The 27,252-nt window shown below is 38.3% G+C and overlaps 2 protein-coding genes across 14 annotated transcripts in view; both read right to left on the bottom strand.

The window, feature by feature from the left end:
* Positions 1–505: 505 nt before the first annotated feature.
* On the bottom strand, positions 506–9,941 carry LOC113110872 (vesicle-associated membrane protein 3 (cellubrevin)). Its single transcript, XM_026275127.1, has 5 exons — positions 9,862–9,941; positions 7,146–7,233; positions 2,330–2,488; positions 1,611–1,662; positions 506–1,436 (listed from the first exon to the last, which is right to left on the bottom strand). Coding segments are annotated over exons 1-5 (318 nt in total). The 5' UTR covers positions 9,864–9,941; the 3' UTR covers positions 506–1,419.
* A 426-nt stretch (positions 9,942–10,367) lies between these two features.
* The window catches only part of LOC113110868 (calmodulin binding transcription activator 1b), a 292,263-nt gene continuing 275,378 nt past the window's right edge, over positions 10,368–27,252 (bottom strand). For 5 of the 13 annotated variants that reach the window (XM_026275113.1, XM_026275117.1, XM_026275109.1 and 2 more), the window contains 13 exons: positions 21,928–22,097; positions 21,621–21,835; positions 21,442–21,520; positions 20,991–21,318; positions 20,363–20,787; positions 20,022–20,176; positions 19,680–19,926; positions 19,018–19,089; positions 18,895–18,915; positions 18,127–18,326; positions 16,973–17,047; positions 16,619–16,649; positions 10,368–15,075 (listed from right to left, as the gene is read on the bottom strand). In XM_026275113.1, coding sequence (XP_026130898.1) covers positions 15,043–15,075; positions 16,619–16,649; positions 16,973–17,047; positions 18,127–18,326; positions 18,895–18,915; positions 19,018–19,089; positions 19,680–19,926; positions 20,022–20,176; positions 20,363–20,787; positions 20,991–21,318; positions 21,442–21,520; positions 21,621–21,835; positions 21,928–22,097 — 2,051 coding nt within the window. In that variant the 3' untranslated portion in view covers positions 10,368–15,042. The remainder of the gene's footprint in view (positions 15,076–16,618; positions 16,650–16,972; positions 17,048–18,126; positions 18,327–18,894; positions 18,916–19,017; positions 19,090–19,679; positions 19,927–20,021; positions 20,177–20,362; positions 20,788–20,990; positions 21,319–21,441; positions 21,521–21,620; positions 21,836–21,927; positions 22,098–27,252) is intronic. The other 8 variants (XM_026275114.1, XM_026275121.1, XM_026275115.1 and 5 more) reach the window with 6 other exon arrangements.

Here is a 27,252-nt window from a genome sequence, read left to right as displayed (position 1 = left end):
CTTCTTGCAATTCTAACTTTTTTTCCACAGAAAAAAATGCTTCTATCATGTGTTTTAATGTCTACTTCTGTTCACTGCAGAAGCACTTTTTTATTTTTTTGACCTGATTCTTAATAAATCATTCTAATGTTTATTTTCAGTACAGAAAAGCCTTCATCTTAATAACCATACAATGTCTTGATTTTGTGGGTAAGTATTCAGTACACTTTTTAAAGATCATGTTTTGATTCAAAAATGGCCAGAAAGAAACATCTTCCTGCTGAAAGCCCAGAGTCAGTAGCTGTTTTGAGACACAAGGGCTGGTTCACAGGTACATGTTGTGTACCTCTGTCTCAAAGTAGATTGCAAACTGGATTAAACCAGCAGTGGCTAGTCGAGATGCACAACAACACCAGAACACCTTTCTCCTTGACAAGAGTGACATACTCTGAGTACACTGATTTGGAGCATCATCTACTGTAATCCATGCAGCTTTTGTGAGTAAAAGCAACAAAAACTATTTATATACACTTAAGGATGTTAAATCCATGATTTATTGAGCCCACATGGGCAATTCAGTTTGTAAAGCCACAAACATAGAATTGCACTTGTTTACAATTTATACACACGTGAAACATACATACAAAAAAACTCAGATAAACAAATGTTTTGGCACCGTGAGCGAGAGGTGAAGAAAACACCAAAATATTACTGAAATTCTCGTTAAGCAAAGATATTTAATAGCAGACTATTTCTACATAAGGCAAAATGTATAATCCAGTTAAATTATTAGTGAATTATCACTTCGAAAATCAATCTTTTAATAATATCTCAAACTTGTGTATATATATATATATATATAATTTTTGTGCAGATATTCTGATTAAAATCAGAGCAGAGTCATGTGCTGTTGTTACAGGATGGCAGTGGAGTTGTTTAAAGGCACGTCTGTGGTTGTTCAGGAAAGGCTCTTTTGTCTTGTTGTCCCAGAAAGACTCTGACGCGGCCAAAACAAGAGTGTCTGATCACGGCCGTCCATCACAAGAATCCATGAGTGATACATAAATGAGATCAGATGTTGGCAAATGGCTTTCACAAAAATGAGTTTTTGTCAATATGTTTTGGCCTCATGTTATCATGAAAGCATGTGTGTTATGGTTAAGGATCATTTTGTAACCTGTACACTCTCAGTCATTTGCACAGGGGAGTGTGTTAGATGTATTCTGGAAATGGCATTCAGGAACATATTCAAATCCTAGTCATTAAAAACAAAACGTATAAAAAGAAAAACATTGAGGATAGTTTACAAGATATGCTTTTGAAAATCAGCAGGTTAGAACATATTGGAAGAGCGATCATTCATCATCTCTCTCTTCTTTCTGAAGTTGATACTCATTCATATCCTGATCTTCTCCTCCAATTATAACCGGATTTCTGTCCTTATGACTGCGACCAGACTGAAAGAGAGGAAAAAAAAAAAAAGAGCAGTTTGAATTAGTTTTAGACTACTATGTATTTAATACTAATCAAATAAATTCTTCAAACGCTTAAATCGCAGGGGCCGGCATCTCATGATCAATCTGCCGCCCATGTAAGGAAGTTAAAGAGGCTGTGAATGCTTTGATACTTACTGATAATGATGACAATAATGATCAAAACCACAGCTATCAAAATGGCCCACATCTGTAAAGACAACAAACAAATACACTTTATGTTAAAATGTTAACTTTTTTTTTTTTTTTTTGCAATTACCATTTTATTAATCTTGATTTTTCACAACTTGTGTGCCTGTCCTGGGTGAGTTGAAGTAAACTGTGGCACTATAGTGTTTCATTAAAGTGCAGTCTTGCAAAGAGACAAACGGCCAAGTCAAGATTTTCCTTTAATAACCTTCAATTTCGGTTTGTTTCTCACCAAACCCTATTGTATTCCCGCACAACACTTGGAATACAGCACATGTTGCATGGGACCACCCTGCAATACTTTTGCACCTTTTTATATTTTTAGTATGGAAATATTTTTCTTAGTTTTAATGTAAATGCAATGACCTTTAGCCAATTCAACAGGCTTTAAAATGTCTTAATACTTACTATGACCTTTTAGAAGCACAAAATGTATTTTAACAATAAGACATGAAATGATCAATTGCATAATAATGTCTTTGTTTTTGCATATGAGCTATGGGAAACTAAGGAAATGTTATATTACGGAGTTATGCTTGTATTACAGATGCACAAAAAAACAAAATAAATTAACAGGCACCACATTTTCTGGAAAATACCCAATCATCGCTAAAGCCTTCATATTTAATGATAAATGAGATGGTCTCTGGTGTGCATCTTAGTCTTACCTTGCAGTTCTTCCACCAGTATTTCCTCTTGAGTTTGGCAGCACTGGTCTCAAACTGGGAAGCACCGGCCTGCAGGGCATCGGCACGATCGTCCAAATCAGACAGCTTCTGGTCTCGTTCCAGGACCTTATCGACATTCACTCTCATGATGTCCACAACCTAGAGGAATAAGAGGATCCCCATTACAGGATTCTTAGAAAGACAAGGAACGGTGTTGCTAAGTGCTGGAAAAGTAATCAAGGTGAAGGAATCATGCCATGTGTGTAAACAAACAGCTGTCTGCACAACGGGGCAGGTCTATTAATCAGTTTAACTATGCAAGACTTTTGCCAGGATGGCTGGAGACTTCTCAAAACCAGACAGGCAGCAGGAACATGGAATTTAGTGGTCAGCATTTTAAACTAAAAGCACTGAGAGAAACACAGCATCTCAACCTGTTAGAACACGTTTCCAGCAACATTTGTCTGTTTTTATTCTGCAAGCAAAAATGCTGCGGGACACAACTAAATCACAGCAAATCTGACCATATTTGATATAAAGTAGGACCGAGTAAGACTTCGGACCAATGAGATTTCATAGAACTACCAAAAACAAATGTTTTGTTGCTTGTAAAAAAAAAAAGAAAAAAAAAGAAAGAAAAGTGAATACAAAATACACATATACTCTGAGGCAAAATTTATCCAATTAGGTTAAGGCTCGGCAAACATTTTCTTGGGATTATCCAACATTCGGGAAACCAATCTGTGCCAGAGTTATAGTTTAGTCTGTAAACACATCCAGCATCTGCAGCTTTGTGACTGTTAGTCCTGACAGCTTATACGCATGCACGCACACACACACACACAGATATACAAATTTTTTTGAGTCCGTGATGCATCAAATGACACATTGTCTGATAGTGCCACTTATTGTTGTTGCAAAATATTTATATTACAAAATGGTTTTCTTTTAATATTTTCTGTTCATAAAATACAGAAGAAAATAGATTTTGACAAAATTAATAAGCAGTGCAACTTTTTTTCTATAAGAAATGTTTGTTGAGCAGCAAATCAGCATATAGTAAGATTTCTGAAGGATCATGTGACACTGAAGACTGGAGGAATGATGCTGAAAGTTCAGCTTTGCAACAAAATAATAAAATGCATCAATTACATTTTGAAATATATTAAAATGGTAAACTTTAATTTAAAATTGTTACAATATTTTACAAAATGACAGTTTTTACTATATGTTATTAGCTGATCAAACAAATGCAGCCTTGTTGAGCAGAAGAGACAATGATCTCTTCTGCATTTAAGGTTTTCTTTCTGGAAAGCAGATCATGAACACTGCTGATTCTTCTTGTCTGTGGGGATTTTTTCCTTCATTAGATTGAGAACATCCCCCCTCTAATACCACTCAGCAACAAACTAATCTATATAAACAAAGATCAAAATAGAATGACAAAGAAACAGTGGCTGACATGACTGTGTTTAAGAAGTCAACATATAAACTCTTGACTTCATGAGAATCAATCTGCTTTCCTACTGGGATGAATTTAATGATCTACTTTTTTCTCTAAATTACTAGTAGCACTTTTATTTACTCAGAATGGATTAAAATATCTGTTTTGAGTTTATTATGCCTTTCTGATTTATTATCATTAACAGAAGCCATAGAGAATAACATCATATCCTGTTGCTTATATTCCATGTGATCAATCTTCGCATCTTCAGCAGATGCTTTGAGTAATGGAAAGCATGAAAAATCCCCTGTTATAATAGAATTACATAAAGTAAATGGCAACAGCACACACACATAGCCTCCTCATATATGCTCTAGTGCTCCACAAACCCTGTTGCAGGATGATGTAGCTCCGCCCCTTTAAGAGAGAACAGTGTGGGATGGGAGCCAGCGTGTGCAGATCCATGTTTCACTTGCATAACCATAGTGACGGGCATTACATAACCGGCCGGCAGCCTATGAGCTCACGCCAGACTGAATGAAGACGTCTGAAGGAAGAGGTCAACGGGTGTAAAGTGCGCAGAGACCTACATATGTCCTGGTATAAAAAAATCATAAATATGACCGCGGTGAACTACAGAAGAGATGTGGAAAACTGCTGAAGATTATGCTGCACATTTGAGGGAGGAGTTGCACAGAAACAAAAGAGAGAGAGAGAGAGTGAAAGAGAAAGTAGCACCTTCTGTAACATAATATGCAATTTAAATGCCATATAACTGACCTTAAATCAAATGTTAAAATGTAATACATGTATACATATAGGTGCATCTCAGTAAATTAGTGTGACGTGACATTCAGCCGAGTATGGTGACCCATACTCAGAATTTGTGCTCTGCATTAAACCTATCCAAAGTGCACACACAACAGTGAACACACACACACACACACACACTGTGAACACAAAACCGGAGCAGTGGGCAGCCATTTATGCTGCGGCGCCCGGGGAGCAGTTCGGGGTTTGGTGCCTTGCTCAAGGGCATGTAAGTCATGGTACTGGCGGCCCAAGACTCGAACCCACAACCCTAGGGTTAGGAGTCAACCTCTCCATTCAATTCAATTAAATAAGTTCAATGCACACAGACTGAAGTAGTTTAAGTCTTTGGTTCTTTTAATTGTGATGATTTGGGCTAACATTTAACAACAACAAAAAAAAACAGTAATTCACTACCTCAACAAATTAGAATATGGTGACCGGCCAATCAGATAATCAACTCAAAACACCTGCAAAGGTTTCCTGAGCCTTCAAAATGGTCTCTCAGTTTGGTTCACTATGCTACACAATCATGGGGAAGACTGCTGATCTGACAGTTGTCAAGAAGGCAATCATTGACACCCTTCACAAGGAGGGTAAGCCACAAACATTCATATCCAAAAAAGCTGGCTGTTCACGGAGTGCTGTATCCAAGCATGTTAACAAAGTTGAGTGGAAGAAAAAAAGTGTGGAAGAAAAAGATGCACAACCAACAGAGAACCACAGCCTTATGAGGATTGTCAAACAAAATTGATTCAGGAATTTGAGTGAACTTCACAAGGAATAGACTGAGGCTGGCATCAAGGCATCAAGAGTCACCTCACACAGAAGTGTCAAGGAATTTGCTGAACCACAGACAACGTCAGAGGCGTCTTACCTGGGCTAAGGAGAAGAAGAACTGGACTGTTGCCCAGTGGTCCAAAGTCCTCTTTTTAGATGAGAGCAAAGTTAGTATTTCATTTGGAAACCAAGTTCCTAGAGTCTGGAGGAAGGGTGGAGAAGCTCATAGCCCAAGTTGTTTGAAGACCAGTGTTAAGTTTCCACAGTCTGTAATGGTGTGGGGTGCAATGTCATCTGCTGGTGTTGGTCCATTGTGTTTTTTGAAAACCAAAGTCACTGCACCCGTTTACCAAGAAATTTTGGAGCACTTGGAAACCTGGGCTTCCAGACCACCTCAGCAGTGTCACAAACTGATCACCTCCATACCACGCTGAATTGAGGCAGTAATTAAAGCTAAAGGAGCCCTATCAAGTATTATGTACATGTACAGTAAATTAAGTAGTCTGAAATTAAGTATTCTAATTTGTTGAGATGGTGAATTGGTGGGTTTTTGTTAAATGTGAGCCAAAATCATCACAATTAAAAGAACCAAAGACTTAAACTACTTTAGTCTGTGTGCATTTAATTTATTTAATGCACGTTTCACAATTTGAGTTGAATCACTAAAATAAATGAACATTTCCACAACATTCTAACTTATTGAGATGCACCTGTATACACAAACACTACCAGTTTGGGGTTGGTAGGATTTTACTTTTATGTTTTTGAAAGAAGTTGAGTGCTCACCGAGGCTACATTTATTTGATCAAAAATATATTACAAAATGTTATTTCAATTTCAAATATCGGTTTTCTATTTGATTACATTTTAAAGTGTATTTTATTCTCGTGACACAAAGCGGAATTCAGTCTTCAGTGTCAAACGATCCTTCAGAAATCATTCTAATATGCTGCACAATAAATATTTCTTATTATCAAAGTTGAAACTGCCTGTAGAAAGTACTGTGCCTTGCTTCCATAAATTTATCTACATTGTTGTTTGTTTTGTTATTTATTTATGGTTTAACGCCGTGGCTATATTTATGGCAAAAACATTTCAACTCCATCATTCAATCTATATCCTTTCAATAGATTGTTTACAAGAATTTAACAATTTTGTTCTATATTTTTGTATATAAATTATTATATATGCAGACCAAAAAAAGGTTTGTTAGGAGGACAATATTTGGCTGATATACAACTATTTGAAATTAGGTTGCAAAAAAAAAAAAAAAAAAAACTTAAATATTTAGAAAATCTACTTTAAGTTGTCCAAATTAAGTCCTTAGCAATGCATATTACTAATCTAAAATTAGGTTTGATATATTTAGGGAATTAAAAATATAAATTTGTTGAAATTGATCTTTACTCATTATCCAAATGATTTTTGGCATTAAAGACATTAATTTTATTACTGTCAACATATTATGTAGTGTTGGTTTTTGCTACAAATATGACAAAGTGCTACTTAAGACTGCTTTTGTGGTCCAGGGTTATATATCATTATTTCTTTACAGTAATATGTCTCCAATGGTCTAAAGGCTCATTTAAATATTTAATGAGCACATTAGTCACTGTACATCTTGTAACTGTCATCAGTTTTCCTGTGATTATGTAACTGTTCACATAACAAAGGAACCATCCCTGAGAAGATCACATCACACTGATAGACGGAAGTCAAGTCAATTATTTACGGCCATCCATCCAAGAACACTGAGAAAAGGTGTCAGGTGTGTCCTCTTACCTCTTCCACCTGTGCCTGTGTCTGCTGCAGTCTGCGGTTATTCCCAGACATCCCAGCAGAACCAGAGCCATCTGCACCCGGGGCGGACCTATAACAGAGAGAGAAAACCGTATTACATTTGACATTTTATTGAAAAAATTTAAATTATATCAGGTTATTATATCTGGAAAAGCCTGGCAAACTCACGAAATACTTGAGAAGCCAGTCAGTATACATTTTTTTAAGTGAATAAGGTCTAGCATAACACACGCTTTACTTGCTGCTAATGTGATTTGGGCTGTGCATTGAAAGTTGATGTAGTCACAAAGCATCTGTTAAGCACATACTCGTCCTGTTATGTCATTCTAATAGAAAGCTAGTGTGACAAACAGAATGTGATACTGTACTGCCACCTAGTGGCACAAAGACTTTTAAATAACTGCCATAGAGCCAGTTTTGGTTTCCTTTAGTGAACAGTTCTTAAAATCTTTAGTGAAAGAACCTTTTTCCACTCTATAGAACCTTTCGGAATATAAATGTTCTATGGAAGAATCAAGGTTCTTTATAGAACTTTATTTTTAAAAGTGTGCATTTGCACAAGAAACGTAAACCAACATTGAGGTGCTCTTTCCAACAAACACTTATGAAAGAGGAAGTACAGGTAAGACCACAAAATGGTGTGAAAACACAATAGAAAAGAAAACAGAAGGTATATCATTCAACAAGTTCAAACTGTAAACATCTAACAACACACTGTGAACTTTATAATGAAAGACTTTTGAAGCCATCGTATATATGTAAAGAGCATAAACAGATTTCCACTGACGTTAGCTTGATTCTGAATTACAGCCGGCAAAAATCTCTCTTCACAAAGTAGCACAATCAACTGAACCATTTTGTGCTTAATGACTTTTATTCTGGTGTTAAAGTGTTTGTCAAGTTTATTTCAGAATGCATTAGTAAAAGAAAATCACGATCACGTGAAAGGCCTCGAGCCAGTCTTTGCTCCCGTCTAATGCTGTGGATAAAATTGTAAACCTTAGCATAAAGACAGTAAGAGAGAACCACCAGGAGAAAAGACAAACACAAACATTCCACAACCAGACGTGGAAGTACCATAAGCCTTCAGATCATGTGATCGTGGCAGAAATCCTCCAGCCAGCAGTAAGACACAATGCATGCTTTTCTAAATGAAAATTACACAAATCCCACCTGCATTTGGTAAGTTGTAAAACAGACGCTTAATCATGATTTATCACTTTAGTTTTAAATAATATAGAAAAATTCTCCCTCAGGCCATCCAAGATGAAGAGGAGTTTGTTTCTTTATCGCAACAGATTTGTGGAAATTTAGCATTACATCACTTGCTCAGCATTGGATACTCTGCAATGAATTATTGAGACTGAGACATGTGTGTTATGGATTTTGTGTCATGTTTAAAGCTGTAAATGACATCCAGTATTAAATGCCATCATGTCAATGACATCCAGAGCACAGGTGATTTTTAAGAACTAAACTGATATAGACACAGCAGCTCTGCATCACTCCCCATTGCAGACAGAAGGTCAGCATCAGAAAGTTCACACGGCTGTCAGTGGAACAGAACAGATGTTGTATTGAGGTTATCAGTCTCTTAAGAGGCGTAGCATTTCTAACCTACATACACAGCACAATTTCCACTTGTAATTTCAACATGGCTAAAAGATGAAGAAGTGTTCAACATCTGAATGACTGTAATGAATGTGATTCAGAAAGTGGAACCAAAACACAAAACGTTCAATAAGGCCACAAATGTCTTAAATCATTTGCGTTTCCTCGTTAGTATCATTAAAGGCGACTAGTTAATAAATAATGTTCATTACTAAACAAATAACCCAAAAATACATGCTTAATATGCATTTAATATGACCATTTCATAAAATTTCAAAGTACATTATCTATTAAGTATCATATAAAAACGTTGTTAGCCGATTAGAACTAAGATGTTTAAATTAACGTTACGTTGGTGGGAAATTATTCTCATGCAAACATCCTAACAGCTTAAAACATATCGGACTAAACATTAACATAGTTCTTATAATTAATATAACGTATTTAACGTTACTGTTTATATCTGCAGTTGATAGTATGTCGCCAAAAACACCAGTCTATAACATAATTTAAATTAAATTGTGTGATGATCTTCAGTTAGGCAAATTTAACGCTGTTTATTTTATTAATCGTTTTCGCTGCAACTTCAGTATCGGCACAATATATTCCCATTCCAGTCATAAAAGACAATAAGTCTACAACTAATGCAAGCCAAATCTATTATTATTATTCAAAATGTCTATAATTCGAGCATGTTTCGAGTTTCAGCTTTTCTATAAACTTTGTTATCAGTCAGAAAAACGGTTAGCCATTAGCACGTAGCGGATATTGAAACACACCAAACTCTTTAAAACTCTTGAATTAACAATAAACTTAACTGACAGCTTCATATGCACTAATCCCAACTAGAATGGGATGGAATTAAAGATTTAAAATGAATAAAAGTCGATATCAAGCCAGGAAGCTGAAGCTAAGCTAACTTGTTGCTTTAGCCGTATTCACACCCATTAGCACAACACAAACTTTACACACACTCGCTAGGACTGATATTCACCGGTATTCAGGAACACATATAAAACATGATATAAAGCATGGGTGTATGAAATAATTAAACTTGTGTAAGTGATGGTTGTGTAGTTTTACTTACATTCTTGAAAGTTGAGTTGACGTGTGATTTGTGAAGGCCCCGTTGATACTAAAAGCTTCTAACGTGAACGCGCACAAAGGGAGGGGACTCCAGACACGAGCTCAGTCAAATATAAAATATATAATACAATTACATAATAAAATATAAAATTCCAATAAAAATAGAATATTTTTGATACTATATTGCTAGTTTCTAGTTTTCTATAAAATAATAAATTCATATTAAAATAAATATGTAAATAGCATAAATGCTTATATTTAACAAAAATAATTAAAATGGTCAATTATATAAAATTAAATGTAATTAAAGTTATTCATACTGAATGTTTCTGTAATCTTATAAATACAGAATTTAAAATGGTAAGATTAATTTTTTATTCTTTTTTAATCTTGTCAGTCATGAGATTGTGTTTATATGAACTTTCAGAGCAGGGGGGCTTCAGAAATTATATGATGGAAAGAAAAAACAGAAAGTTGCAGAAAACAGGAACAACAAGAGCACAGTTTCTTTTAAGATTTTATTTTACAGCAGAAATTATATAAAGCATTCAGAAAACATTTTCCATATTTTAAGGGCAATTCAAAATGTTTTGCATGGCTTCAGCAGCTGAATATTTATTTATTCATTTTTTTTTTAAACATATCCAACAATTCAGTGATGCTCTCACATGCAGTCACAAAACAAAAAATATAATAATAATAAAAAATAAATCAAAGTAAATAAATAAAACTCACAAGAAGGACAGAAAGAGGGAGACGGCCGAGAAAGCAGCACGTGAGGCAGAACTCATCAGAGGAGGAAAAGATACAAGGAGCACAAAGCAGGTATGAAGGAGAAAGAGAGAGATATAGTGGGGAAAACAGAGGTCTAATACTAGCTTCACATGCAGAGTGTTGAAAGCCCACTGCCTTGTTAGAAATATGGGCTCATGTTTTATTTTATTTTTTCTATTCTTCATTTTAAAATGATGAAAACGTGCATTAGGGCTGGGAAATATGAAATCAATGTCCACAGACCACTGAACACCTCTCTCTGTGTACCTGTAATTGCATAAGAGGAAGTGAACTAAGCATGTCCCAATGTTTTTTTTTTTAGTTTTAGTTTTTTCTTTCTTTCTATTTTTATTTATTTTTTTATGTTTGACTTATCCATATTCTTTCAACCTAAAGAGCTTGTCTACAACAAAGTGTTTATTGCTCTGTACTTGTAAGTGAAAAGCTTATAATCGAGTGGTTTTTCAGTTCTGTTTAAGCCCAACCTGCATTTCCGGAGTTCCAAAGAGAGGATTTAGGACATGGTACAAACTTCCAAACTGCACCAGTATATTGTTTTCCCTCGTTTTGCTATAACCTTCATTGTGGTCTGGTCTCATGTGGTCATCTGTTGAGATAAAGCACACACACAGACGCACTCACAACGTACAAGGGCTCGGATGGTGAGCTGTACAAAGTGCATATTTCTCTTAACTGACACAAAAATACGGAAAGCATGATCCGGATGCACGTATGCTGAGCTGTTTCATAAGAGGACGGGATCTCCCACCTTATTCTGAAGGTATTTGGCGCTGAGGTATACTTATGCATTCCCAATCCCATGGGGATATGGCAATACTAAATGAGCGGTGATACCTGCACGAACAATGATACCTGCTCAGTTTTGGAAAAATGGTCTAAAAACTCTATAAACATAGTCTATCCTGTTACCCAAGTGGCGGTCTGTCTCTGAAAGCAGTGGTTTTGTAACAAAGCGAACGTACATATGGAAGTACATATTCCCAGTGGTTTCTCCTGTTGATTAACCTGGAGACTTAACCTAACCTAATCTAGTCTCCATACTAAACACCATCTCCCTGTTTTAGCACCCTGAGTAAAACTACAAAAGGGAGGCAGATTTTTCCCTCGCCTAAGATGAATGACCCAAACTGAGATACATATACCTGGTGATCCATAAACAGCTTTTCCTGGTGGATACTGAGGACTTTCACGTATGATTTCCTGAAGTTTCAAGTCGGACGGAAAAGGAAAGGGATGTTAAGGGCGGCCACCTTCGCTTGGAGTTGTGCTCGGACTTGAAACTAACAGCCGGATGGAGTTATTACACAATGCGCCAACTACACTGAGCGTGTCCTACTTTCCAGGCCCAGTTTAGACCCGACATGGAACAAGAGAAAGAAAAGTACACAAAATGAAAGAAATAATGAAAGCATGCATAGTATGATACTGGGTCACTTAAAGTCGCTTTTTGGAGACATAATCAGAATGAGTGGGCGACCTAAAAAAACCCAAAATAAAAGGTGCCTTCACACTCTGTGTCCGTGTTTAAGGAGTGAAAAGGGTGTGAGAGGAGAAAACAGACTTCGGCTTCTGTTTGGACAGTAACCAGCTTTTAGCGTTGCATACCATAAAAAAAAAAAAAAAAAAAGAGTAACTGGTTCATATGGAACAACTTCTTTAGGAATGACACACTTCTGATATCGGTTAAATGTTTTAGGCACTTTCTATAATAATACTGATACCGAGTCTCTGAGATAATTTGGAAACATTTAACTTCCAAAACAATGGATCTAGATGTGGGGGATAGAAAATAAAACTACATTTCAGCAGATAAGCACCACGTTCTTTTCTCGTCCTTGCTTTCTTTAACAGGCAAAATGTGCTGGTGTAAGTTAATATGTTGCCTCTCGTCAGCTGAAATCACTTTGGAAGTTCAGGGGGTCAGTCTCAAATTTCTTTCCGAGAAATTTGTGAAAGATGCTTATTTCCGTATAGCTGGCATGAGCATAAACGAAAAACAAAATGCAGGCTAGGACAGAAATCAAATATGATTCGGTGTGACTCAACCATGGGGTTTTGAAAGTTGGTAGCAGCCCCCCAAGAAATGATGAAACAATCGAAAAAGAACGCTATGAACATGGCAGTCGTCGATTGTGACGAAAGTCGAAACGGGCGCGTTTTGAGCTACATTCACAATATCCGTGACCGCTTTCATGGCCTCTCAGTGTTTGATTCTAGCATGTAAGCACGTGTATGGGAATCGCCTCATGGAAATAACCATTCACAACCCTCACGTCAACATCGTTTTTAATTACATGACCTGCGTTTAACCTCCTGACTCCATCCAATACTACTGTTCATGTTGAGTTCAAGACGATAAAATGTGAGTACACTTAGTAATGTAAGACAAAACCGTGGAGACATTTTATCCACTGTATCGTAGAAACCTCAGCTGTAACTGTTGGGTGTGTGAGTGAAGTTTGCTCATTCAGTACTAGTTCTTCCAATACTTCTCAAAGGAATAGCTTATTTAAGTCCTGTAGCATTCACATGACTGGTCACCATCGGTTAAAACATAGCAAAACGAAATACTGTTTTATTTCCGCTAACCCTGAAAAAGAAAGATCCTATTGTGTCTGATGGATTCGCTTGGCTCTTCCGCTAAATCTACGATTTTATCGTGAATCATGTCATGCTTGAGAGAATGTCCTGCGAAAGAACCTTTTCAACAAAGTCTTACAGTGACGTTGTTCAAATTGTATTACAGACCATTGCCACTACATTTGATCTTTACATTATGCTCAATGTCTTAAAGTTTCATGCACATGGCTCCTTCTTCGCAACCAGTATTTACAATATTTACAAACCGTACATCTTGGGCGTTCAAAGAAAACTATACAATATATTTTTTTGTTGGTCTCTTAATGTGTTATAATCCAATTTATGAATAAAATACTATATATTCTTAAATACAATCCTCTTCGGAAAAAGTGTCTGGCTATCAATGTTCCTTCACCCATCTTCATATGTACAGGGACCACTTAAATAGTCAAAAATATGATTTTTTTTTTTGTTTTTGTTTTTTGAAGCTTCTGTATAGGGACCCTTCAAAAAGTCAAGAAGTCAAGGCAATGTTCAGTGAAACTCCACGGGAAAGCTTGTGGAGGCTTTCTGGAGCTCTTCAAAATCAACCGACAGTAACAATGAAGAAACGTATCACAGCACACACGCACACACACAAAAATGGAAGATAACCTTCGCAAATATACGTTTGGCGCTGTGGCACAATGGATAGTACAGTTCACATTAAAAAAGGTCAGGAGTTTTTTTTTTAAAACCTTCACACATTAAAAAAAAAATGCAGTAATGCTAAAGGCAAAAAAAGTAAATAAAGCTTATAAATAAATAAGTGAACTATATAAAAATAATGGTCTTTATAACAATGTACTCGAAAACAAACAGGCTTATACGGTCTGGTTTGATGGTGCCACAATATCACCAATATGAATGAAAATAAAACACAAAACATTTACATAGCATGCAGGAGCATTTTGCTCAAACACATGCACTGTATCCAGATTCAGTTCAACAAACACAGGACACACAAAGTCAGGCCAGCAAAAATGACATTAAGAAAAGGACCCATAAGAAAGTCGAAAACAGTGCACACGAAACAGTAGCCCAGAGGGCTTCGCTTCAATCCCCAAATTTGTTGTCAGAAGTCCCCTAAACACCCATAAAGACAAAGGTAAGACACTGATATTTCAAACCCAGCAATTTTGCCCTGACCCCATCTACATTCATATGAAGGCTTCCCTTTGAATGAACGGACAGCATTTTTCAAAAACAAAGATCTGTGGAGATGAGAGACTGATTTCAAATACTCTGCATGCATATGTTCACTGCAATGAGGCCTTTTTTTGGTTTACATTTTCTAGGTTTTGTTCTTTTTTTCCCCCACACTTGTTGATTGTTGTCTTTTTTTTTTCTTTCAAAATATAAAAATGTAATCTGAAGCAGCCTCCGGCATGATGTTTTTCTGACGTTGATCTGTTCATGTTGCGTGATATTTTACAAGCGTCGTCGGAATAAAAAGTCTTTGCTCCTTGGTCTTCCTTTGTTATCCTTTTTTATTTTTTTGTAATCTGAAGAAAAAAATCTATGAAGAGTGCAAAAATGCCATGAAGATAATGTCATATTTCCCCAATAGTCTTGATTTCAGTTCCCCGGTAGCGAGAAAATACACAATGCAGGAGCAGAATCAGTCACAACGCTGCTATAGAGTTCAACCGTCGCATATCCGATGATCTTCCGTCTTCCTGAAGAATTTTGTCTCTGGTAAAAACACAGCGAAGAGAAGGAGACTGCTCGGAGATGTTACATCGCGACGGGGCTCTTTGCTGCACTCTCATGTTCCTTGGCCTTTCTCAATTCTTTCGCCCTGAAAGTAGACCAAAAAAAAAAAGTTAGCCTGAGGGTTCACAAGCATTCCAGGCCCTCAGAGGAATCACAGACCATTAACCAATACACCTGCCAGTTTCATAACTGTCTCCTCATTGGCATCAACAAAGGACAATAAATATACCCCCACTATAAATGACAAAGATCTTTAAGCCTCAAGGAACATACAGAACACAGATACAGCGACTTAAAAAGCTAAGTCACACTTAAAAATGTCTTAATGTCATGGCAGTAGATAAACAAAACATCAATGCAAGTGTCAATTATTTTAAGGGAAGATAGCACAAGCACACCTTTCAAGCAGAACAGAAGGTTTATTGGTAGATTTACTGTTTAAATTGAACATTTGGAAACTTTTTGGTTGTCAAACGTTAGTGGAACATGTCCACAATCCAGCTGCTCAAAAGACAAAGAAAATATGGCTCAGAAAAGTAGTTCTTGTCCTGGATTTGAGCACAGACGACATATGGTTGGATATTTTGCATCTAATCCAATAACATTCACACATTTTTAAGTTGGATTTAAATGTCCAAATACTTTTTTGGCCGCTGTATAGGACAAAAGTCATTTTTGCAAAAAAAAAAAAAAAAAAATGTAAATCTGTGGGAAAAATAATTTTCTTTGAAATGTACTCTTTACATCTAAGAGTCTACAATCAGACTACAAAGTAAACACATATTAATATATACAAAACTCAGGATCCAAAATAATCCAAAGTAAAGCATCCATCTTAAAACTACAGTATAACCTTTAAAAAGTCGCAATATGCAACCCTACAATTCACGAACAAAACACATCACAGAAATTCAACTTAATTGATTACCACCATTAATTATACTTCTACATTTAGAACTTATTATTAAACATCTTAAAGACAATTTAAACCTCCAAACACCTCGTTAGCTCACAGTTTGATCCCCGTCCCACCCTCAGCCTCCAAATCAAGCTTATAAAAGCTGAAAGAGATGTATAAAACAGGCAGCCAGGCATTCAAGACATTTCCTCTTCCATAGAGAAAGGGATGTTATTTCAAGCATGCCCTGATAGAAGCAAGGCCTCCATGTCTTTAGCCATCATGCAATTGCCAAATGCACTACCCAGCAGTCCTTAGTGTTGTCATAAGCATCCTCATAACAAGAGAGATGGAGGAGACTTTAGGGAGATAGAGGGATTGAAAGAGAGATTGAAAGAAAAAGAGACAGAGAGAGAGAGAGTGCATTGTTAGTTTTGCAATTAATGTATCATCAACATTTGTTGGTTAGCTGGCTCTATAGTCCTCTCTCTCTCATATAAGGCTCAGTCAACTCGGCTCCAGTCGGCCATCATGCATGCAGGCATAAAGCAATAGAGAAAATGAGATAATAGAAAAGAGGGTAAGAAAGTACAGAGAGAGTCATAGGGAACAGCAGAGTCTGAAATCAAGGTACATAGATGAAGAACAAGATGAAAGAAAAGGGAGAGACAGGGAGATAAAAAGAAGAGAAATCAAGGGGTATGAACTAATTTACTGAGGCTGCACTCACCCGTTTGAATAGTCTATGGTCCATCAAGGGGCTTTGCGTAAACAGCAAAACAACACCAGACAGCTATTAGTACACACTGAGGTTGGGCTGGGTTTGGGAAATAGGACCAAACACAATGGGGCTTTCTAACAGAGCCATGAAAACACCAAGGTTTGTCTGTCGCTGTCCTATGACTCCTGACAATTGTGTTGGGTGTGCTTGAGAGAGTATGAAATGTGCCTTTAACCTTTCTAAACAGCAGGATATTAAAGTCCGATTCATCTAAAAGCTGCAAGTATACCATAGAATGAGGTTGTGCATGCTAGAAGAACAACAAGGCTGTAGGAACACTCAAAATTCTCGTCTTTGGCCTACCTGTGACGGCACCGCAGCAGAAACCGCATTATTTTTCTGGCAGCCTGGTCTTGTCTCTTGGTCAGGAAACTGCTTCTAAAACAAAATGATCAGCATGAGTGGTTTTGTACAAACCAGACATTTCTGTAAGAAAAAAAAAAAACATTTGCACAAATTTCTGCTATGATTTTAGTGTGTGCGATATATTCAGTTTCAAACGTGACAAAGAGTCCACCCACAACTCTCTATAATATGGCTAGGGTTCTACAGAATTTTCTTGCACACTTTATTGTCTACCAGGCAAAATATATCATTACACCTACCCTCAACTAGAAACATGATTCGAGGAACTATCCAGAGCACAAATTTTGCATGCTTGTACCTAACATATTGAAGTCGTGGCCTAATGGTTAGAGATTCAGACACATAATTTTTTTTTTTTTTAAATATAAGGGTTTCTTCACATTCTTAACTCTAAGTGTATGCAAACGTAATATGATGCACTCATAAAAAACAGCAAACTGCAATTGCTTCAACAGGTTGTGAGACAACAAATGGCATGCAAAAATAACGATGCTTCTATGTGTACTTGGACTCAAACTGTTAGTGAAGTAAATCATTTCCTGGCACTGTCTCAACAACAGATTGTCTCTTAAAGTAAACAGGAGGGTTTCGAATGCTGCCATTCTTTAGAAAGTCGACTTGGCTGGGTGTCACATTTGAAGTGTTGGCACATACTTAGCAATTCATCCAAAAAGACAGTACACTTTAGAATGGCAAAATAACACTCAATTAATTCATGCAACACTCCTTGTGAGGCTTGAATGCACAAAGTTGCTTGGTAAAAGCATGTGTACACACAAATGGGAGCTAAATTCAGAACTAAGCTCCAAGGTGACGGCCATGTAAAAGGCATTTTAACTGCCTATTATACTTGGATGATGAGTGCTTAATTCTTAACATGATGGTGGTATTTTAATTCTAAATGTGATGCATTACACATGAAAAGTTTTGAATCATTGCGCAATACCTAGCTTGGCCACTGGAGGCACCAAAGTGCTCACACCAATAAGAGTGTGCAGATGTCATGAGTATTTGACAAAAACCTTTATAATATCAGATTTGTTCGATCTTCAACCACCAGGTCAGCCCTCACTGGTTTAATGTTCTTGTACCTGAGTTTTTGCTGCACCAGTGCAGCTGCAGTAACTCGGCTGCGTGGGTTCGGCCGACCAAGCTCTTTGTAGCTGCGGTAATATTGCTGGATCAGCATGGCTGCCCTGCGACTCTGCTGGAACTTTTTCTGTTCGTGGTAGCTGCGGAATTTACTCTGGATAAGGATGGCGGCCAGCGTCATCTTCTTATAAAGTGCATACTGTCAAGAAGACAGACAAAGAAACTTGTGTCACATGGCAGAGAGAGAGAGAGAGAGAGAGAGAGAGAGAGAGAGAGAGAGAGAGAGAGAGAGAGATCTGTAGCAAACTAGTCTGTTTGCTAATACAAAACAAATATCAACACTGCCAAACTACACCATCAACATTAAATTAGGTGGGTTGTGGATGATTGACATTTGCTATGCAGTGGCTAAGCTGCACTGAATGTATTTGAACACAAAATAGCACATAGCAAAATAGTCAATGCTAGGGCAATGCTAGGGGGTTGCTTACTGCCTCAAGTCTCAAAACATTGACTGAATCTGTATGACATTTTTTTTTTTTTTTTACCAGTTTTATCGTTTTAGAAGTAAGGTATGTCAGGAAAGTAGCTCAATAGCTAATCAATTCTTAGCAAGCTGCATTATTTAAACTAGCATCCATCTTTGTTAGTACAAGTTTGGTTCATATACATAACCCTAAGTATAAGCAATAGTAAAAGTGATAAGGCACCACTAACAAACTTTCAGTTCAAACCACAAGTAATTGTAAATGAAGCAGAAGTGTTACCTTCAAGGCTATCCATGTCAGCTTGGGGAAGAGAGAGGAAGGAATTGAAGCCATTCTCGTAAAGCCTTTAATAATGACCGATCAAAAGTGTACACACACATAATTCTGATTGTCTCTGCCTACCTGTTTGTACCTCTTATAACAGCGCTGAATGACAGCAGCTGCCAGTTCCTGCTGCTCCCGAAGCGGACGACCCTGCAGGATGGGGGAAGAGGGGATAAGGTAGGGTGGAGAGGACAGGAGAGAGATTAGAGTTCACAAGGAGGCCTGCAAGGCCACAGAGATGATGGCATCTGATTCCTTTGTGCCTGGCCAAGGTGTCTTCATAGACTGGTAAAGCTGTGTTGATATGGTCTGACACCTGGGAGAAGGTTATTCCTCAGAGCACTGTGCACCAACAGCACACTGAGAGAAATCTGCTCTGAACAACCAACATGGTGTGGACTCAGGGTTATCCACGCATCCCGTTAAGACAGACAGATAGATAGAGGGAACAATGCAATCATTCCTTATAGCAAGGCCATGCTAAGCTCAAGCAAATTTCCCCATGCTTGTCAACAACAGTGACCCTATCTCTGCCTTTTGAGCACACACCACAACAATCATACCACCTTTCACGACACAGGACTGCAAAGGTCCAGATTAATTTACCTTAAGTTCAGGAACACCATACAAGACTACACAATACATCAATACCTTTGAAATTGGACCATCACGAACACTGGCAACACACCACTGATAACCTGCATGGGTGACCCTGCCACCTGGGTGAAGCCCTGTCCTACCTTGTATTTGCGGAAGGTGTTCTGGACCTGTCGGGCTGCCTCATGAAGCTCTCTCTGTTCGGGATCAGACAGGGCCAGCTGGGTCAGGTCGCGCTCCTCCTTGTTGTGGGAGGCATTGAGAAGCGCAGTCCATTCAGCAGGGGTTTGGAGGCCAAGCTTCCCAAGAGAACCATCGAGTTCTGGCTGTCCTCCAACGTGGACTGGGACCAGGCCAGGAGAGGAAGTTAGAGGCTTGTTAAACAGGAACCTGGGAACAATTGTGAAAACAATTACACACAAGAACCCAAAGAGACTGTAACTAGGATTTTTGAGAACAGATTATAGAGCTTTTTGATGAATCACCTCTCTGCATCTCCAAGGTAACTGGCCAACCAGCTCATGGTGCTGCTGACTCCAACACCATCCAGTGTAGTTTCTGATGCAACAAAGTTTTCCCTCTTGATGCGATCAGATGTCGCCTCAATGACTTCCTCTGCTAAATTCATCATGTTCATGTTCTGAAACAAATAGTTTTAATAGGTACTTTAGTAGGTACTTTGAACATTTCTAACAATATTGCCACTGAGACATCAGATAGAAGACAATGCAAGTTTTGCAAGATCTGTGCAAACTTTACTTTTATCTTAAATCACTACAAAAAAGCTGTTTCGGCAGTCTGGTCGAGTACCTTCTCTATGCCTCACCTGCAGGCCTCCTGTGTTCTCCAGATCCTCTTGGGTTGTCCGCAGATCAGAGATTGTTCCCGCACTAGCAATCTCTCTTAATCTCAGTCTGTTCGCGAGCCTTTCCTTGCCAAGTCCTGCAGTTGGCACTCTGCGTCCTGCAGTCTGTCTGGAACCCCAGCACCCACCTCCACACGTTGAGCCCAGCTTAGTCTGAGACTGCTCACCATCTCCTTGCTCTTTCTCAGCATTACATTCCCTCAGTTTAGAAGGGCACGTTTTAGGCTTGTGGGCCTGTTCTTCTAGTCCGAGAGGTGCAGAACAGGGTTTGCTAGGCCGAGTTTGAAGAGTCTCGGGGTTGGGTTTGTGTTTCTTGCTCAACGGGGCATCACCGTGATTCACGCTGCTATAGAAACTAGACGGTTCTGACCTAGGTCTCCTCAAGTCTGCCAAAGTACAAAGAAAATGTCTTAGAAGACTGTTTGACCAAATTAAACACAACCTATCACCCAACCAGAACCATCCCCTTACAAAGCACTCATTTGTTCATGGAAGGTCTACATTTAATATGTTTTTCTCAACTCAACATGCACATGAGAGACTATTGAAGACTGACAGTTCAGAGAGAATGAAAGTTTCCAGTTCTCACCTGAGCTGGAACTGGAAGCAGAACTAGTGAGGTTGCTTCCTTTCAGCCCAACTGAAGATGTGTCTGAACCCCAGACATTCATCCACCCCTCTGCAGCTGAGGCCTCAGTAGATGGTGAGAAAGGCATGCTGGGAGTTGTATTCAGTGCTCCTGACTGCTGCTCCTCCCTTTGAAGGCTTTCCAGACACTCTGCCAGCTTGGTATGACCACGGGACCGGGCAATAGCCAACGGTAAGCGACCCAAAGAATCTGGGATGGCCAAAGCTCGCCGATCCCATTTATACAGAACCACTGCTGCTTCCATATGACCCAAAGCGCAAGCCCACATCTGAAGAGAAGAAAATTGAGTTGCATTTATTTTATAAGGCATCCCATGCCCTTCTATATGAAACAACTCATCCAAATCATGGTATAATTGATGAAAGTATCCTGACATAATGTTAACACTCACCAGTGGTGTGCAAGAGAAATGGTCCACGTTTAGAGGATCGACCTCAAGTTCCAGGTCAATACTGTCTGCGTGCTTAGTGCTGTAAAAAAAAAATTGTTCAGCTCAGAGAACAATACATAAAAGATGAATAATGCAATATAAATGGGCATTTTTTGCAGGTATACAATCAGTATACTCACCGCCACTTGATAAGTGTTTGGATAAGTGTGGTGTAGCCCTGGGCGGCTGCCAGATGAAGAAGAGTCATGCCCCTGAACGTCTTGGAGTGGATCAGGTGCTTGGACTTTGCCCAGCATGCACGGTTCATCATCTTTTCACAAACTACCACCACACGGCTCTCAAATGAGTTGCCAGCTGGACCTTGAACCTGGCTCTGACCCTGACCTGGTGAGAACTAAAACAAAGAATCAAGAACCAAGTAAATTCCAGGAAGCTAATGGAGATATCTGTTAGTTTGGAGCAAGACAGTGTAGCACAGAATGATACCTGCGCCTGTTCAGAATTGCTTCTTCCTCCTTCTCCTCCTGTTCCGGTTCCTCCGCTATCAGATGGTCCTCCACTGCTCAGTTGTTGCTGCTGCTGTTGACCGGCCATCTCTGCCATCCTTCGCTCCATCTGCTCTAGGCGTTCCAGGATGGACATTCTGAACTGGTTATCTACATAAAACATAAGAGAATTGAGATTTTTATGTGTACTCAACTGACTTTAAAATCAACATGAAGTCAAACTCTATTTTCTTTCTTATCAAACGTTCCCAATGTTATTGTGCATGATTCATCAGTGCATGTTATACCAAAGAAAATAATGTTTGTCTTTCATTCACGAGTAATAACTGATTTCTGAGACCAATTTCTTTGTCTGCTGACTTCACCAAGGCCGTTTATAGGAGTGTTCATATATATATATAAAACTGAAGTCCTGACCTATATTTTGTCTTGATGAATTCCTTGTTTAACTCAGAAAAAAATGTAATGTAACAGAAGTTAAATATTTTTTGAATTTCACTTCACTACTTTATATGGGTCAGTTATATGATGCTTTGTCCAACTTTACAGTATTAAGTTATTCAAAATACACCTCTTCTATGATTAATTACAATTTCTGAATGAAAAATTACTTTTGAAATGTATAGGAATATATTAGATCTAAAAACAAATTGTATATTTGGTGTAGCAGTGATCGTAAAAATAAAAAAACCTAATTAAAATAGTTAATTTTCATTAACATTTTTTTTTTTATTAAAAAACAACAACCTCAAAATTGATTTTTTCAAATGAACAAAGCACATTTAAAAAAACATGAAACACATTCAAACACATTCAATACTTTTCATCATCTCAAACAAACATTCATTCATTTTTATTTCTCATTATTCCAATTCCATTTGTCCATATCAAATAGTAACTAGCTTGCATATCCACCAAACAAACAAACAAAAATAATGGTTTCCAACGACTTGCAGGCTCCTGCATGTAAGCTCATAATATTTGTTTGTTTTAATTAAAAAAAATTTTTTTTTACAGTGACGCCAAATTCCCTGCATTTATCACACTGGCACCAGTTCTGTTTCACACACGGTGAATGAAAGTGAATCTGATTCTAATGAATGGATGTACACGCATGCATTGGATGCTGTGTTTTTCCTCACAAATATCCCTTGCAGACAAAAAGAGTCCCTCCGAAACGGAGCTCCAGTGCATCTTTGTTCAAACACTACTGCAGTGTTGGTGCAGTGCAGATGATGTCATTTCCACCTGCTGCTGGCTGGCTGTCTTTCTCTCTCTCTCGCTCCCTCCACTCAGAATGCGGCACACGTACTCTCATGTAGGCTGGGGGGGAGGGGAAAGGGGAGGAGGGACCAAATTGCTCTACAACGGGGCTGTGACATAATCAACGCTCTACTACACCTCCAGCAGCCTGGAGACGACCAATCAGATGCCAGCAGACCAGCCAGGCAACAGAACGCTTGAGAGCTTTGTGTCAAACCCGAAACTGTTGAGGGGCAGCATTTCAAAACAGACAGACCTAACTCATGTTTATTAACGCAGCCGTGGAGAATATGTTCAGAGGAAATGGATGAGGCGATGTTATTTGCATTTGCTGTATTCAGGTGAATAAATAAGGTGAATGCAAGGTAATTTGACAATTTTTCGCAGTCATTTCAATTTCAAAAACTGGCCCAATTTCTTGAATTACTATACAAAAATCAGCTCCCAAGACATGTTACAACAAACAACTGCATGCAAAAAGCAAGTATCATACAGTTCAAATGGTTCATTTCAACTTTTAATATGCACTTTAAAAAGAGCAAGATTCTTTAGAAAGTCGTAAATGCATATGAGGCTATCTTTTAAAAGCATAGAAAATGACATCTTGAGTTTGTGAGCATGAATCTGACTTTTCCCAAGCACCCAACAACAACCTTCACCAATACAGACCAATGACGAAGCGCATGCATAAACTAGCTCAAAGGTGTCCAGAAAAAAAGCCAACAGTACTTAACAGACTGTGCCAGTGTGAGTTACCGTTTTTCAGGAGATCTTACATCAGCCTTGGTGCTGCTCCTTTGGCCTGGATAGCTCTCCTGGTCAGGCGGACCTCATGTGGTTGAGCACAAGCCTTGAGTGAGAGGACTAAACTCTCTATTCACTGGATGTTTGAGTATCTCGTGGTAATATCCTAATGCAGAGAGCCCAAGCCGGTTTCTCTATTTCATCAGAGTTGCATCATGCTCTTGAGAGTGGGGGCTTCTGCACCACTTTACAGCTACAAGCGCAACAGGGGCTCAAAATCACTCACTTGTTGCGGTTTATTGTGCCTGAGATTGGTAATAAAGAGACTATGGGCTTTACAGTCATCAGAAATTAAACGAGGATTTGACAATGCATCAATATGTCAAGGAATGATTATTGCACATTAAACTGCACTTGCTGACAGAGTTGTTTTGCATATTAAGTAAAGGTGCAAAATGCAATTTGCACAGTGCAATTTCCCATTTTGCAGGCCAGTTTGGAGAACCGATGTAGAAGAAACCATATCTGGTGGGCTGAGACTGTACAGCAATCCAAAACATCTTTAAAGTGTTGATTGTGACACTCTTTGATGAAATACAGCTGCCACCTCTCTTAAATAAATGTCCAATGACTGTCTGTTGGTTAATGACAATAATATACTATAAAATAATCAATGCATCTTAAACAAAATAGAAAGTCTAATGTGCTCAGAAAATACGATGTGTACAGTGTTTATGATAACTTATTAATTTCTGGATGATTGCTTTATTTATTTATTTTTCATCCATTAGCATATCCGATACTCACAATCTGAGCTCAGAGAGCATATTGACTCTTTCATTTTTATTCTTAGGGTTTAAAAGAGCTCATGCTCTGCTGGGCATTTCCACAGGATTTGCTTTAAATCTATAACAGACTAATATCCTGTTTAAGCCCATCACTATAAATGTATCAAACAGAAATGGAAAAAAACGAAAACCCACCAATGTCCCTTTCGACAGGATTTAGCTGATAACATGCAATGATTTTGTCTTAAGGGGATTTAGCTCAACATGGATTTAAAGCTGGGATAACAGCTCCTAATGCTGTGGACATTGGTATATCTGGTAGATCACGACCCTCATACAGGTGCTTGTTTTGGATAGAATTGGACAGAGACGAGAATGCTATGATAATAATGTCAGTCATACTCCCAGCACTGATTATTTGTATGAACTTTCCTTGTCTAACCGGAAACATAACTTCAGCTTAAAAACAATTCAGTATTAGCTATTTAAATCCTTGTTCAGGGTTTATCAGACATGTACTGCCTCAGACCACAACTTTGACAAGCAAAAGCTTCCAGCACAAAGACATTGGCTTCTGGAAACAAAGGTACTCTTGTTTTTGTGTGAATGTTTATCTTTCTTTATTTGTGACTTTCTTGAGATATTATGCACATATGTCTGCAAGTAATAGACAACAATAGGCTTCAAAGAGTTTTACTTAAAAGACTTTAAATACGGTGTTCAGTGTATCCACATAAAGAAAGAACTTTGACTGTTTTTCCAAATATGTAAAATACATTTCTGACAATGAAACTAACTGAAAATTTTGCAAAAAACAAACAAACAAACAAACGAAAACATTCTGAATGACATTACTAAATAAATAAATAAACAAACAAACAAATAACTAACTAAATAAATAAACACATAATCTCCATAAAGAGTTGCATACTCTAGTTACACATGAAACTAAAAGTGAGTGCAACACAGTATGTGCTCAGATTTAGTTCAGTCTGCATGGAGAGTAGACATACAAACAAACAAAAAAAACATTTTAATCTCAATCGACAGCAAAGAACAGCATGGATGAGACACATCTGTGTGGGCGCTCCATTAGTGGACTCAAGCCCTGACAGCAGTTCCTAGAATTCCACAGGAAATCTCATTAAAGTAGAACAAGGAACTCTGAACTGCAGATTTAGGATTGATTATGGTGACCTAGATTGAAGTTTCCTTGTAAGGGCATGTAGGCAGGCCAGCAAAACAAGAATACTGAAATTACTCGATTTAGGTTGAAATCCTCTTGACTTTTGTGATGAGATTTCAGTGAGATGTGGCAAAGATTGCAGATTGTAATTTGACACACACAGATTAGAAACTAGTGTTGTTTGTAATAATAATAAAAACAGCGAAAAGACTGAATAAAAAAGGGAAATGACAAAAGTTGTCAACAGGTTGGTAAAATAATTTAAATCGGTCTGCCAGCAAAACAACACCGCATCTCATTATTACACTGTATAATTCTAGAAAAAGGGTCAACTTCATGGCACAGCATATTCGTCCTCTCCCTCTGGAGCGCTTAACAGAAGAAGGGCAACAGTCTGATCCTCTCAGCATCACTGTCGCTGTCCACTGCCTGTGGTGCTGAAAACAGACGCACTACACCTGACTAACTCATTGTAACCAGATGCTTTAAGAGATCTGGAGGTCTCAGTGAACACCGGCTAGTAAAAGTTCACAAGCCTTTGCATACAAGCTGACCTGGCTATAACCTGCACAACATCATAATTCTACAACCAATCATTTAAGGAAACTTCCACTCTGAGTCTATTCTAGTCAAATTTTCCACACTTCACCCAAAATGCAATGAAATATCTTTCCAGCAGAGAAAATGCTCTCACTGCTGTTGAAACATCACAAACAAGGGAAATAATATTGCAGGACACACAACAAAGACACCGTACAAGCTATATTCATCTTTAAATAGCTTGTGCATGTGGATCAAGTTAATGTCAGTATGAAAAAAAAATCACGCGTATACTAACCCGACTCAGCCAGCGTGTTCTGTCAATCACACATGTTCTCCATCCAGCGTCAAACTTACTGCAGGAGCCGCTTGGCAGCGAAGCCAACAACAATAGAACAAAGTGTAAGTGCGGAGTGTGTAGGGAGAGAGATACAGACCCCTCATCCCCCTCCTCTACACCTCCTCCTGTTCCCTCCCCATCCCTGCTGCCGATGCTTTATCTTCTCCGCTCGCTCATGGAGACGCGGGGCTTCATCCGCCGCAGGTACGCGCTTTACGCACCGCTTTACGCGCAGTCGTGCGCCACCGGCTGGCTCTCTAAACACCCGGTGACACCACAGTCATCTTTTTCCAAAGAAAAACGGTCGATCAGATAGAAAAAAAAAATCTACGTCTTGTCCTATCTTTTATACTGCGAACGCTTTACGCGCACCAACCATTCGCCTCGGAACCGCGATCGGTTTTTGCGTATTTTGTTTAAGTGTTTTTCTGAAAACGTTCTTCT

The sequence above is a fragment of the Carassius auratus genome, chromosome 11, assembly GCF_003368295.1.
Source record: "Carassius auratus strain Wakin chromosome 11, ASM336829v1, whole genome shotgun sequence".
Lineage (NCBI taxonomy): Eukaryota > Metazoa > Chordata > Actinopteri > Cypriniformes > Cyprinidae > Carassius > Carassius auratus.
The sequence above is the reverse complement of the archived record's forward strand: the minus strand, read 5'-3'. Positions and strand labels throughout refer to the sequence as shown.

Excerpts from the sequence above, each read along its gene's own strand:
- LOC113110872 (XM_026275127.1), bottom strand. Across the intron at positions 2,489-7,145 it reads CACAGGCACAGGTGGAAGAG|GTTGTGGACATCATGAGAGT; the intron begins GTAAGAGGACAC and ends TTATTCCTCTAG. Across the intron at positions 1,663-2,329 it reads ACTGGTGGAAGAACTGCAAG|ATGTGGGCCATTTTGATAGC; the intron begins GTAAGACTAAGA and ends TTGTCTTTACAG.